We start from the raw sequence: 16,265 nt of genomic DNA on the forward strand, positions 1-16,265 counted from the left end.
TGAGCCACTTTTTTCGCCAGTTGGCCAAGGAGAAGTGTGAGGGCGCCCAGCGACTCTTGAAAATGCAAAACCAGTGCTGTGGCTGTGCCCTCCTCCAGGATGCGTGGAAGCCTTCTCAAGATGAGTGGGGTGTCAAACCCAGGACGCTGTGGAAGCCACCATTCTTAGGGAGAAGAACCTGAACCAGGCTCTATTGGATCTGCGTGCCCTGGGTTCTGCCTGCGCCCCTTTTTTTTTTTAAGATGGCAGTTCATCGTATATTAGTCATTATAGTCCTAATGAGAATTTCAAAAGACTTTTTTAAAACAACAGTTGATTTTAATGTTTATCTGGAGGCATGAACCTGAAAATAGCTAGGAAGATTCTTTAAAAAGAAGGACAATTTGGCATATCATATGTTAAATCAAAATTTTAGTAACTAAAACCATTTTGTACTGGCACAAGATACACAGATGAATTAGTGGAATTATATGGGAAATTCAGAAGTAAAGAAAGTTCATATGGACCTCAGAATATAATACAGTAGACATTTCAAATCAGGGAGTTAATTGAATAGTATTTATTGATTGCTGGTTGTGTACCACTTAACCAGTACTGAGGATACAGTGGAGGTTGGGAATTGTATCCCCAGTGCCTAGTAACTGGCACACAACTTTTTCTGCTTTCTTGTTGGGGGAGACAGAGAAAACAAACAAATTAATAAAATACGTCAGGTGGTGATGAGTGCAGGGGATAGAAGACGATAGGAGGCAGCGCTGTGCATGGAGCCAGGGAAAATCTCTCCCATAGGTACCATCTGAGCAGAGAGCTGAGTGAACAGCAGAGTCATGATCCTGAGGCATGAGCGTGTTTGGACGATTTTATGGACGTGTTAAGTCAGTTAGGGAACCATATGGGAAACAAAAAGAAAGCTCAAGCCATCCAGTTAGTGGCATACTGTACAGTTACTAAAAAGGAAATGGTAGGTCTGGAGATGTTGATATGCAAAAGCAACACTGTCACGTGAAAAGAGCAGTTTTACAGAAGGCTGTGTTTGGTTTGGTCCCACATGGGTGAGACAAACACATCAAAAGAGTCTGGAATTGTTAATCTGAACATGGATTTGTGAGAGGGTTAGGGAAGGGACTGTTTTACTTTCTACTTTATATGTTTCAAAATGTCTTTGGGTTTTGGTAAGATATCAAGTATTTATAATAATACAAAAAAAGATGCTTCAATTTTGATTTTATAGCATTAATTATTTTTAAAACATGAAAAAAAAAAAGGACGTTTCTGGTAAAAGAGACACGTCTCCTTGATTTGAAGGAGGTGGCAGAGTATATTGAAAGGGGCAGGCTTTGGAATCTTACAGGCCTGGGTTCTAATGCCAGCTCAGCTACTTCCTGCTCTTGGACTTAGGGTAAGTTCCATAATGCTATAAGTTTCTTTCTTCACAAGTAAAACAGGACAAATAACGTGCTTAGGATTGTAAAAATTAACGTGTTTCCTAGTACATATTTACTTCTTCCTCTCATCTTATTTGCGGTAATGCTGGAATGTTTCCGCAATCTAAAGCCTCAGGAATGATGAGTTCTAGGATCTACTTTGTACAAATACATATAAATGGATCAAGGATGGTAATCCTAATGAGAATCTGTCTTAAAGAGCTTCACACTACAGTGGTCAAGTTATTTGTACTTTACCTGGTTCCAGAAAATACTTTAGGCAGATTACAAAAATTTTGTGATAAGAAGTAGCATGAAGTAAAAGTAATGGCAAAGAGAGAGAAAAACATAGGTGGGGGCAAAAAAAGGGATGAATGAGAGCAAAAATGTTTTTACATGAGAGTAACACTTTTAACTCTTAAGTGTTCTGGCAGCCAGTGAAAGAAGCTTTATATCACACAATGTATATTGCTTATGGAATAAAAAACAATCATGGAAGAAATTAAAAGTAGATTTGGAACGAGAAGAAGTCCCTGCACACATACACAAAGCCTCAGGTCACACAGGTACAATCTTTACAACTGTAAAGGCACAGGCTTTGGTTGTTCCAGAATATAGGAAAAGAAGGAAAGTTCCCATATTTTAAGAAGTGAAGCATGTATACCTTCATAAATCAATAGCGTAAAAATTTCTTTAGAATTGTACTTCTTAATCTTTTTTGGTCTCTTCTTTATACTCTTAAACATTGTGAAAGATCCCAGGAGCTTGTTTATGTTGATTGTATGTATTGAAATTTAAAACTGAGAAGTAAAAATATTTATTAATTCATTTTAAAACAATATATTAACATAACATTTTAATTGTAAAAAGTTTATATTTCCCAAACTGAAATAAATGTTGGTGAAATGAAAAGCATTGTTTCACATTTTTATAAATCTTTTAATGTCTGTCTTAAACATCTGCATAAACATCTGTGATATGCTGTTTTCAATAGTCTTTTCAGATAATTGTGCATATTCTTCCTTGAAACTTCAGTAAGTGGCAGTTTTTTTTTACAGGTTAGTCGTAATGTGCAGTCTGTAACCACAGATTTTGTACTCTAATATATTGAAATCCATTGGTTTATCTTACACTCTGAATAGATCTTTTACCTGTGATGATTTTATAACATTACGTATTGGTCATTTGATAATATTGGATCACTGAATTGAGCAGATCTTCTAAAGTGTAACATTTCATTATATAGTATTTGTTATGACCACTAATCTCATCAGAAAAGCCTTTAGGTATTTATTTTGAAGCTGTCAAGTTCATGGTGTAGACATAAGTCTTCTAGTATTCTGATTTTCTCCTGAAAGCTTGAATTTTATAATTGACAGTAAATGCTGCAATTGTCTTCCTTGAAGTAATAAGCTGACTTTGTTCCTGTTTAAGAAAATGTCTGGCAAATACCCAAGTATGAATGACCATAGTTTGTTAGTTGTTTTTGCAGGTAAAAATGGTGGTTCATGAAAAAAGCAGCTACTTCAGCTTGCAACTCAAATAATTGCACAAGTGCTTCTCAAGATAACTATCACTTTGTTGTGCAACTGAAGTGCTTTATGAGTATTTTCTATTTCATTGCTAAGAATATTGAAAAGATACGTACTCAATTGTAAGGGTTTAATAATAATAATTTTTACTGCTTCAACAAGTACCTTCTTAAGTGAAACTGTCCCCCTGTCTCCCCACCAAGATTATGTGGTAGTGAAGAGTATTTACTGCTAATAGTCTGGTGCCACTGCCTCAAGTCATGCTAAGGCGCCAGTAGTTTTACCCACTACTGGCTTAATACCATCAGTGCAAAGTCAACACATTGAAAAGTATAAATAATGTCTTAATAATACCTTTGACCTTCCAGACCCCTGAAGGGTCTAGGGGACACCGAGTGGTCTTTGGACCCCATTTTTGCAAACTGCTGATGTATACCAACTAAAAAGTAGAATACAGCATTACACTAAAATAACAGTACTTTGATTAGGCCCAAGTGGTATTCCTCTTTTGAATGTATGGATGACTAAATATTCAAAAATCTCTTAATTGGAAAATCTCTTAATCTCTTACTAATGTCATAAATATAATTCATGACATTAGTAACTCAGGGAAGAAAATGCAGGTGATGATTATAATAGAGTTTCTAAAAATCAAACTGATAGAACTAAAGAAGTATCCTTTTAAAATTTAAAAGCCACAAAAATAAAACCCATAGTCAAAAGGAATAAATCAATGCTTTCTAAGCAGGAGGTATATGTGAATTTGTATGTGTCTGTGAATATCTTTACTGTGTGTTGTGTTTCTCAAACTAAAAGTTATCATCTTTCCCAGTGGTAAACAATGAAAGTACTCCCATTAAAATAAGAAACCAAACAAAATTACCTAACATTGTGTGGCATGATTAGCATTTTAACATTGTTTGGAAATTGCCACATAATGTAGCATACCATGATGATAAAGAGGAATACATGTTTGAAAAAATATAGATGAATTTTGATTATAGGTGATGATAATAAACCTGGAAAGCCTCAAAGAAACAACTGTTAAAAGAAAACTGTGTTAGGAACCATAGGATCTCAGATGGCGATCTAAATTTTTTATGTCAAATTTCAGCCATTTCCTATAACAAAACTCTTCTAGTTATTGCTTAGGAAATGTATTAGGGATAGGAACACATTCAAAAAGCAAAAAAGTAAAACCCATAAAAGGAAATATAAAAGATCTAATTGAAGAAATTTATAAGTATACCTTAGAGATATTGCAGGTTTGGTTGTAGACTACCACAATAAAGCAAATATCAAAATAAAGTGAGTCACACAAATTTTTGGTATCCCAGTGCATATAAAGTTATGTTTACACTATACTGTTGTCTATTAGGTGTGCAATAGCATTATGTGTGTATACCCTAATTTTAAAATACTGTATTGCTAAAAATACTATCCATCATTTGAGCCTTTGGCAAGTTGTAGTCTTTTGGCTGATGGAGGGTTTGAAATACTGTGAGAATTACCAGAATGTGACACAGAGACACAAAGTGAGTAAATGCTGTTGGAAAAATGGCACCAATAGACTTTCTGACGCATGGTTACCACAAACCTGAAGTTTATAAAAAAAAAAAAAAAATCTACAAAGCACGATAAAATGAGGTATGCCTGTATAAAACCAAAGGAAGTATAAAAATGGAAATATTAAGCTTTGTAAAGATAGCAATCCTTTCTAAACTGATAAATTCAGAGCAGCAGTGGAATCCCAACAGGATTCTCTTACTTTTGGAGTGTGACAGTATTGATTCTACAATTCATCTGTAAGGAAATACTGAAAAGAATGATTAGCGGAATGAATAGATAGAGGGGTTTGTCCTGTAAGTCTTATAAAAAATGTAAAGGTATCATATGATATTGACACCAGAGTAGATAAATCAGTAAATCAAAATAGATTCTCAAAACAGACCTCAGATATTTAGGGATTTAGCATATGATGCATTTCAAAATGTCTTCAGTAAATGATTTGGGAATAGCTAATTGACCATCAGGCACTGATTTTGCCAATATGCAATTATCAATTGCTGTCATGTCTGCTTCCCTAATTTCTAAAACTTTTCCTTGTCTTAGAATGTCTATTTCACCCTGTATGCTGCTACCAATTAGATAACTTTCCCATTCAACTATCTTCCCAGAACACATAAAATAATTAAAATTCTTTAGCTAAGAGGTAATGAAACTGATTTTTATTATAAGGCTATTAATGAGCCAGGTGCTAGCTCATTTAATTTCACAGGTCCAAAGTAAAATTAATCCCCATTTTACAAAAGAGCAACAGATTCTAAGCAGTGCAATTTCACCAATATCACAGACAGGATTCAGTTCTAAAGTTTGTTTTCAAAGTCTGTCTTCATTATAGTTAGGCAGACTGCCTCTTGAAACTGTATTGTATGGCCCCTGTCTAATGCTTCCAACTAAACCTCCCTTAGCCCTAAATTCCACCTATACTGATTTCCTTAGTCTTCCTCCCACAAATGTTTATACTTTGCTACTTCCATGCCTTTGCCTATGCACTAATCTTTGCCAGTAACATAGTTCTCTTATTCCCTTTCCCACTTGTCGATTGTTTACTTATCCTTTGAGTTGTAGGCAAAATTCTGCACCTCTTCTCTAACTTGAGTACGTTTTCTTGTATTTCTGTAGTTGAAAGTATCCTTCATTTTCTTTATTCCATTATATTTTATACTTCTGTTATGGTGCACATCAATCTGCCAGGGATTGATTATATTCATCTAGTTACTTGGGTATATTATGTAGTATACAAAAGTGAGAGAGTGGTTCTCTTACTGTAATTTAGTAAGAGAAAGACATGTAAACAACTAAAATATAAAGCAGGATGAAATAGTGTCAAAAGAAACAAGGAGCATGCAAAAAGTGACCGTTGTGGACAGTGAGGATACAGAAAACATTGTTGAGTAGATTACTTTTGATCTGCATCTTCAGGAATGACAAGGATTGAGCTAGGTAGAATCTAGGAAGAAGGAACATGAGCAGAGACGTGGAGGAGTGGTTGGTCTGTGGAGAGAGATGAATTGGGAGATGAGACTAGGAAGCCAGTCTGGGACCAGATCATAGAGAGCCACGCTCCTGAGCTTGGTCTTCTTCGCTCCTTTTCAGGAGCTTGTGAGAATGAGATTGTAAGGAAGAAGAGACAGGCATGTACGAAGAGTAAGATCTTAAAGCCTTTTAAAAAGCTTGGATTTAAAAAAATCCTAAAATGTATTGAAACAAAATACAATTTCAGTGACACAGCTTAAAAAATGAGAGGTTGCCTTGTGCAAATGTGTTTCTGACATAGTGTTCTTAAGCTCCACTAAAGGATGTCTGGCAAGTTTAGTTGTCACTTGCTTATGTACATTGGTGCATGTATTTATATTTATGTATATATGGAATATTTTTACTTTTAGTCAGTGATGCATGGACCTTTTCTTTTTCTATGTGAAGACTAGCTGATAATTTTATATACAATGTACATTTATTCTTGAGATTCAGTATATTCAAGTTAAGCATATTTAACCAATTTTTCATCTACATATTACCAAATCATTAGTTTTAAACGTTTACCAGCTAGAGCTATCTATTTGTTATAGCATTTCTTCAGTTTACCATAACAAGGACTTACTAATTAATATGAAAATAATGAGGGATTTCAAGATATAGATAGAGAGTAAAGCAGTTAAAATTTCTAAATACCTTGAAATCAGAGGCACTACTGAAATTGAAGAACTTCTGTGTTTCAGGAATGTGACTTTTAGGGTCCTCTGTTGATCAAATTCAGCAGCAGTCTACAGTTCAGTTAGCTTCTTCGGTGTAGGAAATCTTTTCTGCTATTATTGCAAACTTCATTATATTCATAAGAGGTGATGATTAGGTACCTATAAAACCAGAGAAAGACATATACTAAACTCTAGTTCCTCAGTTTATTGGCATGAAAATTTTAAATTTTGGTTCAAAATATGCTCAACATATTTTGAGTGTTGCCTGTGTTTTTAAGATTTGATTTTGCAGATATGAAGGTTTTCTTTCTAGGAATTGGAATGTTTGGAGTGTTAGAAGCATTCACTGAAAATAAATTGAATTCTTAAAACAAGTAATTGATTTGGGATGACTAAAATATTTAATGAAACTATTATGCATTGTATCAGGACTTCAACATTTGTATATTTAAAAATGAGTTGATGTTTTGTATAGCAGTTGTATGTATGATTTTTTTCTGTGTAGTTTATATTGATGTACTTCTTTTTGTGTGTTGTTCAGCCGTATATGTGGAAGTCCATGTCCTGCAGTGTGGCCTGATGTAATCAAACTACCATATTTCAACACCATGAAACCAAAGAAGCAATATCGTCGAAAGTTAAGAGAAGAATTTGTTTTGTAAGAAGGGGATGCTTAAACATCCATATTGCGTTGATTTTTTTTTTAAGTTATTTCTTGAGAATTCTAAATGTCACTGTAGCCTCTGTTGACCTAAGGTCGACCTATCACAATTCTTCTATGTCATCTAATTTTGAGTTCCCTTTGCTACATGCAAATTACCATTTCACCATCATTATGAAATCAGTGCTTTGGAGTTTACCTGAAAAGTTAAATAATACCATTTAAAATTTTAATGAAACAGCTTACAAGATACTTGAACTGAGTGTTTTACTTTGTTGTAGGAAACTATTCCGTTAAGTTCTTAATTTATGTTAAGACAGCAAATTGCCCATAGAGCAGTAAAATATACTATTGTTTGCCAATTTTCAAATTATTTAGAATAATAATTATAAAATTATGTAAAAATAAATATTTCTTTAAAGGAATATTTGGAACTTACTGGAATGAAGTATCACAAACATGTTATAAAATGCTAATACTTAAAATAAGCTCCTAAAGAAACATTAAGCTTGAGTCAAAGAACATGCATGACTTTTGTAATCCTCTCATGCCAGTATTCCTGCAGCTGCACTAGACTTATTTGATTACATGCTCGCCTTGGATCCTAGTAAGCGCTGCACTGCAGAGCAGGCTCTTCAGTGTGAGTTCCTGCGGGATGTGGAACCCTCAAAAATGCCTCCACCGGAGTAAGTGACTTTTTACTATATGCAGAATCTGGACAATATTAGTAACATCATTATATAGCTATCAGAAGCTATTCCATGATTAGTTAAGTCAAAAGAAAGAATAAATCAAAAGGAATAGAATAGCGATAGTGTACATAATTTGCACATCTAGAATGCAGAGCCTTGCTTTATGTTCAGCTAACCATAGGACTAGCAAAAGCGGCCTTCCTCTAGTTAATTTTATTAATATATTTCCACCCTAAAAAAAATGTTATTGCTGCTGCTATTGTAGTACTGTTTCTGCCAACACCAGTTGCTTAGCTAAAATTTTGAGTGCTATGCTAAGCATTTCTCATGTATTACATTAATCTTTATAATCTTAACAGGTGAGTAGTATTATCACCATTTTACAGAGAAGGAAGCAGGCTCAGAGAGGTTAAGAAACTTGCCCAAGAATACAAATCTGGTAAAGGGTGAAGCCAGCTCTCAAATCCAAGTTAGTTCTATAACAAAAAAGAGGTTCTGAAATACTCCTTAGCAGACTCTACAGTAGGAAATTCTTGTCATTGAATAAAAATATTCGTGTCAAAAGCCTGTATGGAATGAGTCTACTGTCTGATGGCGGGGGGTGGGTGTCGGGAGGCAGGGAATGCACAGAGTCTGGGCGTCAGAATGGCTGGGTTCTTGAACCTTCACTCCCTTGTGGCTCCTGTAATTTCTCTAGGATTGATTTGGGGAAGGGGACAGAGCAGTCCATTTGGTTCTCCTTGATAGGTTCTAGAAAGTTTGTAGTGATTTTCTTAGTGATTTTAAAAATGATGATGAGTGTCACAAAAACAAGCCTGTCCCTATAATAATAAAATGTGTCCATGTAGTAACAATTAGCATCTTGTGAAGGAACAGACGTGGGATTTGGAGTTCAAATCCTGGCTCTTCCACTTAATTAGTTAGATTGGTCTTATTATAGTTCTATGAGACCATCATATTTGGCTTTAGTTTTCACTGAATTGTATGTGAATAGCCTTTGTGGGATGATTTGGAAGGCAAAAAGGATCTATCATCTGACATGTTGAGGGACCTGAATCATTCACTGTTGAATTGTTTCATGGATTTTTTTGCTTATCAGTATATATCAGCAGTCTTGAAACTTTGGCTTTAGTACCCCTTTAAAGAATTTTTTTAAACTTTTGATTTGGAAAAATTTCAACTCTATACAGAAAAATAGGAAGAATATTACAATGAGCAGTCATATACTCTTCATCTAGATTCAACACTTAAATGTGTCCAAATTTTAGTTATCACTCCATATCTTTTTTTCCTGAACTATTTGCATATTATATTGTGGGAATGATATTTCACTTATAAATAATTCACCATGTTATCTATAAGAACTGGGACTTTATTCTGTATAACTACAATATCATTATAAAGCATAAGAAATTTAACATTGTGTTAGCTAATAGTTTATATTCAGATTTCTCTAGTTGGCACAATAGTTTCCTTTGTAGTCTGTTTTTCTGTTTGTTTTGTCTTGGTTTTGGTTTTGGTTTTTTCGGATGAAGAATTTATTCCAAGCTCACACATTTCATTTAGTTGTTATGTCTCTTCAGTCTCTGGGGAAGACTTCTTACAACATTGACATTTTGAAGAGCTAGCTGTTTTGTAAAGCATTCTACAGTCTGGCTTTAACTACTTCCTCATCATTAGTAATTAGTGTTTTTTTGGCAAGAATGCTACCTAGGGTAGTGAAATGTGCTTCCTGCTGTATCACATCAAGAGGAATATAATGTCATTTTTCTCCCATTATTGGTAGTACTAAATTGATATCTTGGTTTAAGTGGTCCACATGAAAGAATTCTGGTAAAACTGTACTGAACACATTTTAAATAGACATCTAAATTTTTAAAATCAAGGGTTCAAATAGTTGCAAAAGGTATAATTTTCAGTGTATAAGTGTAGACACTTTAAAATAGAGCAGTTACATCATCTTGTAAATGTATTTAGTGGAATCAAAATATCTTAGCATTTGATATTCATCAACATTCACTCAGAAAATGTATGAACAAACTGTTCAACAATAGGACATTGTTGGGTTTGTGTGTGTGTGTGTGTGTATGTGTGTGAACTTACATTGCTTCTGCACGTTTTTAATGTAGCATATATTTATGCTTGAAAGTATTTTATTGATTACCCTATAGTACTTCTTTAAAACAAATACATGTATATAAATGGAAATTTAATTTAAAAATTTCCTCTGACTACAAAGCTCTTTTTTTCTTGATTAAATTATTGCATGTATTAGTAGTGCGTATTTCAGTTAAAAAAAAAAGAAAAAATTAGTAAATTTTGTTGGAGATGCAACCTTAATGAAATTGCGCTGAGATATTTTTTCCTCAGGTAATTTGCATATCTGTTAATTAATATTACTTATTCTAGAGTGAGATATAGTTCCACATTAATTGTAATTTAAAAATTTTTGTAAGTGCTCTTTTAAATAAGCGTTTGAGACTGGATGGAGTTTTGTCATAGTTAAATCACTGAGTTCTTTGAACTTCTTCTACATTATGTCCCAAAAATCACAGTGCTCTGTCATCAAAAATTATTTTAATGACCTTTCAGATGTCAACTTAAGATTCTTTCTCTAATTTTCTTGACAGTAAAGAATTGGAAACCACATGACTTGCCAAAAAAAAGATTTCTTATCCAGTCATTAATCATTTATTTTTTTTCAAATTTTAAGAAAATAAACCGAAGAGGATTTACCAATATTTATTACATGACTTCTTCTTATACTTGTTGCTTTTTCTTTTATTCGCATTTTCTTAATCCAATATACTTAGAAGAGGTTAGGAAGTCAACATGTAATTTCAGTGCTACTTAAGCAATCCATTTGCTAAATTGTGTTTCTTATTACATTTTAAAAATATATGCTTTTGTCAAAATCTTGGAACTGTAGATGTATCCCATTCAATTTATGGAAAATGTTTGCCACATAATAGGAAATTCTGTTCATATTGTCAAACACATCACCTAAATTCACTTAACTTCTATCAGAACACACCCAACTGCACTTCTGCATTAAAAATAAATATGTTAGTACACATTTTGGTCAACATTCTGTAAACCAGCAATAAATTATAGTACATCTTTGTTAAGTACATCACTAAAGCAATCAGGTTGAAATTATAGTGATATTGATGTGATATTTAAATAAAAAATTACATAAACAATATAACATCTCATTATTATTTTATCATGTAATGGGTAGTTAAAATGATAAAATGTGAAGGTAAGGGCTATGAAGAAAGGCATTGGTATTCCTTTGGGAAATAGCTATGTGTATTAAACTCATTATCAGTTTTTTTTAGGAATAAGCAAATGAGTTGGGGATAATAAAAAAAAAAACCCTCCATTAATTTTATTAGATGTCCTGTCACACTTTTTTAATGTACTTAATGAAAAGAGTATGTATTGCTAAGAAGTGAATTAGGCCAGCAGCTTGTCTGTAATTTTATTTTTTCTTAACAGCATCAAACAATTCATAAGATAAATATGATCAACGTAATTGGAATAAATATTTCATGATATGATATGATAAAAAAATACTTTAAACTACCTTGCTGAATGATAAAACATGAATACAATGCTTACTATGTGAGAGGCACTGTCCAAGCGCTTACATATGTTAACATATATTACCTGTACTCCACAAGGTAGATTGTCTTGTTAACCCCACTTTTAAAGATAAGCAAACTGAGGCACAGAGGTCAAGTTACTTGCCTATGAGACACAATAAGTAAGTGGCTGAGCCGGTATTTGAACCTTTAGAAAAGAACACATTAAAAATTTGGTTGTCCTGGAAACATTCCTGGTACATCTAATAGTCAACATCACTAGCCTATCTATCCTGTTTAGCTATTTGTTGGGTAATGTTTATCTTTCCTACTGCTGAGATCATCCATAAAGAATCTCTTACGTTTTAATTGTGGGAGGGAACAAAAGCCCTTTTTAGTGGATTTCTTTGCTTTATTCTCATGGGACTCTCCCACAAGAGCAATGCATTCCTTGAACATCAGGATGGAAAAAAATGAAATCACTCTAGTCCCCCCACTCTGCAGTACTGCAGTATGTCTGAATTCAGAATAACCCCAACAGAGGCTAAGGTTACACATCTTGTAATAGACACACACACACACACACACACACACACACACACACACACAGAGAAAGGAAAAGTCTTTGGCAGGTTTTTGATGCCTTAAAGCTTCCCAATATCAATATTTCAAATTGTCCCTTTGTTTGTTACTCCAGGAGGTTTTTACACGCTGAGGCAATGCACCATAGTAAGATGGCTGAGAGGTATGCCTTTGTTTTGTTTTTGGACCTCAGGTGCATAGACTTGGTTTAATCATAATCCTTGTGTCACTCATCATTAGTCCATGCATGGCTCTCTTTTTTTCTTTTAGTTACTTAATTTAATTAGTTATTTTAAATGATGTTAATAAGCAGCCATGAACTTACCAAATAAAAGCTAGAATCTTGACAATAACCTACTTTACTCATATCATACCCTCTCCACCCACGACCTATCCCCCTTGCCTTCCTCCACCTGAGGTAACCATCATCCCTGTTTTCTTTTGTATATACTTTTTGTTGCCATCTATATGTACTCATAAAAAGTTACATTTTACAATTTTAGTTGCTTTTAATTTTATGAAAGAGTGTCATGCTGTTTGTAATCTGTTGGGAATGACTTTTTTTTTCACTTAATATTATATTATATTGCTAAGATTTGACCATATTGTTGCATATGCCTTTATTTTGTAACATGAGATAAGACTAATTGTGAAAGAAGACGTGTGAAAGAACTTTCTGAACATGCAGGCCCTTCTCAAAGATCAATTTTAGGAAAGAGGACATATGGATATGGAATTTCTTTTAGAACCATTCCAGGTATACTCCCTCAGAAAGTCTTCATGTATCCCTAGAGGTAAACGTATCCAGGTTGAAGACCAGGTTGGGGCTGCTTAAGGGAATTTATAGATATTCTGGGCAAGTTTATTAACCTTTCCAAGCCTCAATTTTCTTATCTTTAAAAGAGATATCATCGTAACTTCCCACTGGATTTTTTTTATTAGGGTAAGAAGAAGAGATTTATAAATCAAATATTTGTCTTTCTTTAAACAAAAGTTATTCTGCAGTGTTTCAGTTTTGTGAAATTACACGAGGTAGAAGTGTTTCCGAATTATGGATAACTCTGATAGTTGCTAGTTATTCAGAACTCTCGGTGACTGATGTCCCTGGATTACAGTCTGTTTTTGAAACTCCTCTGTAGCACCAGATTAATAATTCTAGAGCATTTGATTATAGAAGCAAATAAGAGGGTCTCAAAAAGTAAAAAGCTTGTACTAGAAGGTTTTTTTCGCAAATTTATGTCCTAGCCTTTGCTACTTTTTAATTCCGTGTCTAGTTTCTGCAAGTGGCATATTTTTCACCTTTTTTTTCCCATGTCCTATTCAGTGTATGTTGTACTATGATAAGAATTGGCTTTAAAAGATTGCACCAAGGATAATAGTAACCTATTTTTGTGAACATATATTCTTCATTCATAGTTTTAATAAGTTATTATTCATTGATTATCCAGAAGCCACAGAAAAATAGTTTGTCTGTATAGGTGAAGCCCTGAAGGAGGGGGATCATTAAGGGTGATCTGTGTTGGAGGAGTTTACAAAGCCTTTGTGTGAAATCTTCAAGAATAGCTTGCGGGAGAGCGGGGGTGGCAGCTTTGGGGCTATGTAGTAAATACTATCATTTTGTTGTTGTTGTTGTTGTTAAGAAATGCCATTGACAAACAGTTTAATACTTTTTGTTCCAGCCTTCCTTTATGGCAAGATTGTCATGAGTTATGGAGTAAAAAGCGAAGAAGACAGAAGCAGATGGGCATGACTGATGATGTTTCCACAATTAAAGCCCCCAGAAAGGACTTGTCTCTGGGCATGGATGACAGCAGAACTAACACGCCTCAGGGTGTGCTGCCGTCTTCACAACTGAAATCTCAGGGCAACTCGAATGTAGCACCTGGTCAGTAATACTTCCATGGGTTGATTTTCTTCACATTGTTTTGTGGCTGGCGTTAATTATATTGCTGTAGTGTTAAAGCACTTGTGGCTAAAAGTTGAACACTGAATTCAACATTTCCTTGTTATTTGATTGTGCCAGTACAGATGTTTCACTGCTACTGGCACCACAATATTAAGCAATCTCAAGGTAAGATTAATTTGTAAAGAAGGCATCAAATTACATATGATTAGTGATGGCTCAGGTTTCTCTGTCTTCTTTTTTTCCCTAGTGCAAGAGTCAGTAGGTCTTTTACTGACACTATTCTGTGAGGCTCAGCGTTCAATGTATGTGGATGCTTTTCAGGAGTAAGAAGAAAGATAAAACAGCCAGGAATCAGAGTAGAAGCTCTTTCATACTGTTTGTAATGTCCTCAGGTCACTTTTAATATATTTCCCAATATATTATAGAATCTCAGACTGGAATCTGATATTGTGCCAAAAGTGACTTGAAGTATGATAAAGAAGGTATTTGGGGAAAGTTAAATTTCTTCGTCTGACTCAATCTGTTATAAGCGTAAGCTTCTTCACGAGGAACCAACCTCTTCAATGTTGTCAGAAGTGCTGTTAAATTCATTCTCTCATTTAGTTAACGACTTTCAAAAAAATTGAATCCACTCCCTCATTTTGCCTCAAGAATCCAGAAAGCATTCAGCTTTAATTTTTTTATGAAGACAGAGATGATAAGAAATAAATACATGTATGTGTGGAGGTGGTGTTTTATTAAACATGAAAAATAGCCCAGCACTTATTAAGAGATGAGTAAGTATTGACTGATCAGTTAGTTGATTAAAACAGATCTATGGATCAGATTGAACTTTTGGTGGTTAAATATAAATATAGAGTAGATTAGCTGAGAAAGCTTGAGAAAGATTACCTTAATGCTTTCCCATGTAGTCTACAAGCTTAGACTTGACCTTGGTCAGACTACATTAAAGTGCTAATACATGTTACTTTAAAAACCAAAATTAATTGTTATTTGTTGTTCAGAAGTATTCTTCAGAGTTTCTTGAAATAGTGAATTCCCCTTGTACATGAAAATATTTGATGTATATATAGCTTAGGAGAAAACACATTTATTTGTTGTACAAAGTGAGGGCTGTCTATATCAAGTTCAGTATTATTTCTCTTCATGGTAAAAATATGTAAAATTTGGAGAAAGATAGAAGCAACAAGAAGTTTTCTTGGTTTGTGTTTATGTCACCTGTTTTATATACCATCTACTACTGAAAAAGGATTTGAGATGGTTGTAACAGGAAATTTGGATGGTGGTCACTTGTCCTAGGCAACAGTTGTCATATTCCTTAATAAGACTACCAGGTGTTTATTTCTGCTTCTCTTCATGGAACTGATGTCCTTATTCCACTAGGAAGCCTAGTGGAATAGAGGTAGTTAGTTATTTCACTCTATTTTAGCTGATAAAAAATGAATTCTGGGCTCATTTTGTTATTGTTTCTTAGCTTTGCATATTTACAACTCTTGTTAATTTTAGAATTTCATTTTATCCCTCCCTCCCTCCTTCCCTCCTTCCCTTCTCTTTTCAAACTGTCACTATTAAGAAGTGAGGGTTCTAGTTTTTTGAAATAGGAATGAATCCTCTTTGCTCCATTTTCTACATCATCAATAAGTGCCATGAAATAAAAATGCCCCTTCTGTGTAGATGAGACACCACAGTTAAAGTGTACTTCTCTGAGCTCACATGGAGACTACCTCTGTTAATAGAGAAATGAAAGGGAAAATGAGGAAAACTGGCACTTGGGGTGTAGCAGACAAGCATGGGTCCTTATTAATACCTGCGGATCACAAGAAGAACTTGCAAGAGTTTGTTTTGAATTATTCTAAAAATGTTAAGAAGTAATAAAAAGTATCTCAAAATATATAAAGAGAGAATATATTAAAAAAGCATTAATCATCACTTTTTCATCTTGGAGTACTATTAGTCTGTCATCTGTGGTTATGGAAATTGCTTATCAGTATCTGTATTATCACTTAGCATATATATTATAGTATTACGTACATTTGAGCCTTGTTGTTACCTATGACTCAGATAAAGTTGCACAAGAACGTATGTAAACCATCTAAACTGTCTAAACTGAGTCTAAGCTGTCT

The 16,265-nt window shown here is 34.0% G+C and overlaps 1 protein-coding gene across 2 annotated transcripts in view; it reads left to right on the forward strand.

Annotated features, from left to right (window-relative positions):
- Positions 1–16,265, forward strand: part of CDK13 (cyclin dependent kinase 13) — a 113,657-nt gene that overhangs the window by 91,857 nt on the left and 5,535 nt on the right. For both annotated transcript variants that reach the window (XM_036864374.1, XM_036864375.1), the window contains exons 11-13: positions 7,256–7,372; positions 7,930–8,061; positions 13,916–14,121. In XM_036864374.1, the coding sequence (XP_036720269.1) occupies positions 7,256–7,372; positions 7,930–8,061; positions 13,916–14,121 (455 nt within the window). The remainder of the gene's footprint in view (positions 1–7,255; positions 7,373–7,929; positions 8,062–13,915; positions 14,122–16,265) is intronic.

Source organism: Balaenoptera musculus, chromosome 9 (assembly GCF_009873245.2).
Source record: "Balaenoptera musculus isolate JJ_BM4_2016_0621 chromosome 9, mBalMus1.pri.v3, whole genome shotgun sequence".
Taxonomy (NCBI): domain Eukaryota; kingdom Metazoa; phylum Chordata; class Mammalia; order Artiodactyla; family Balaenopteridae; genus Balaenoptera; species Balaenoptera musculus.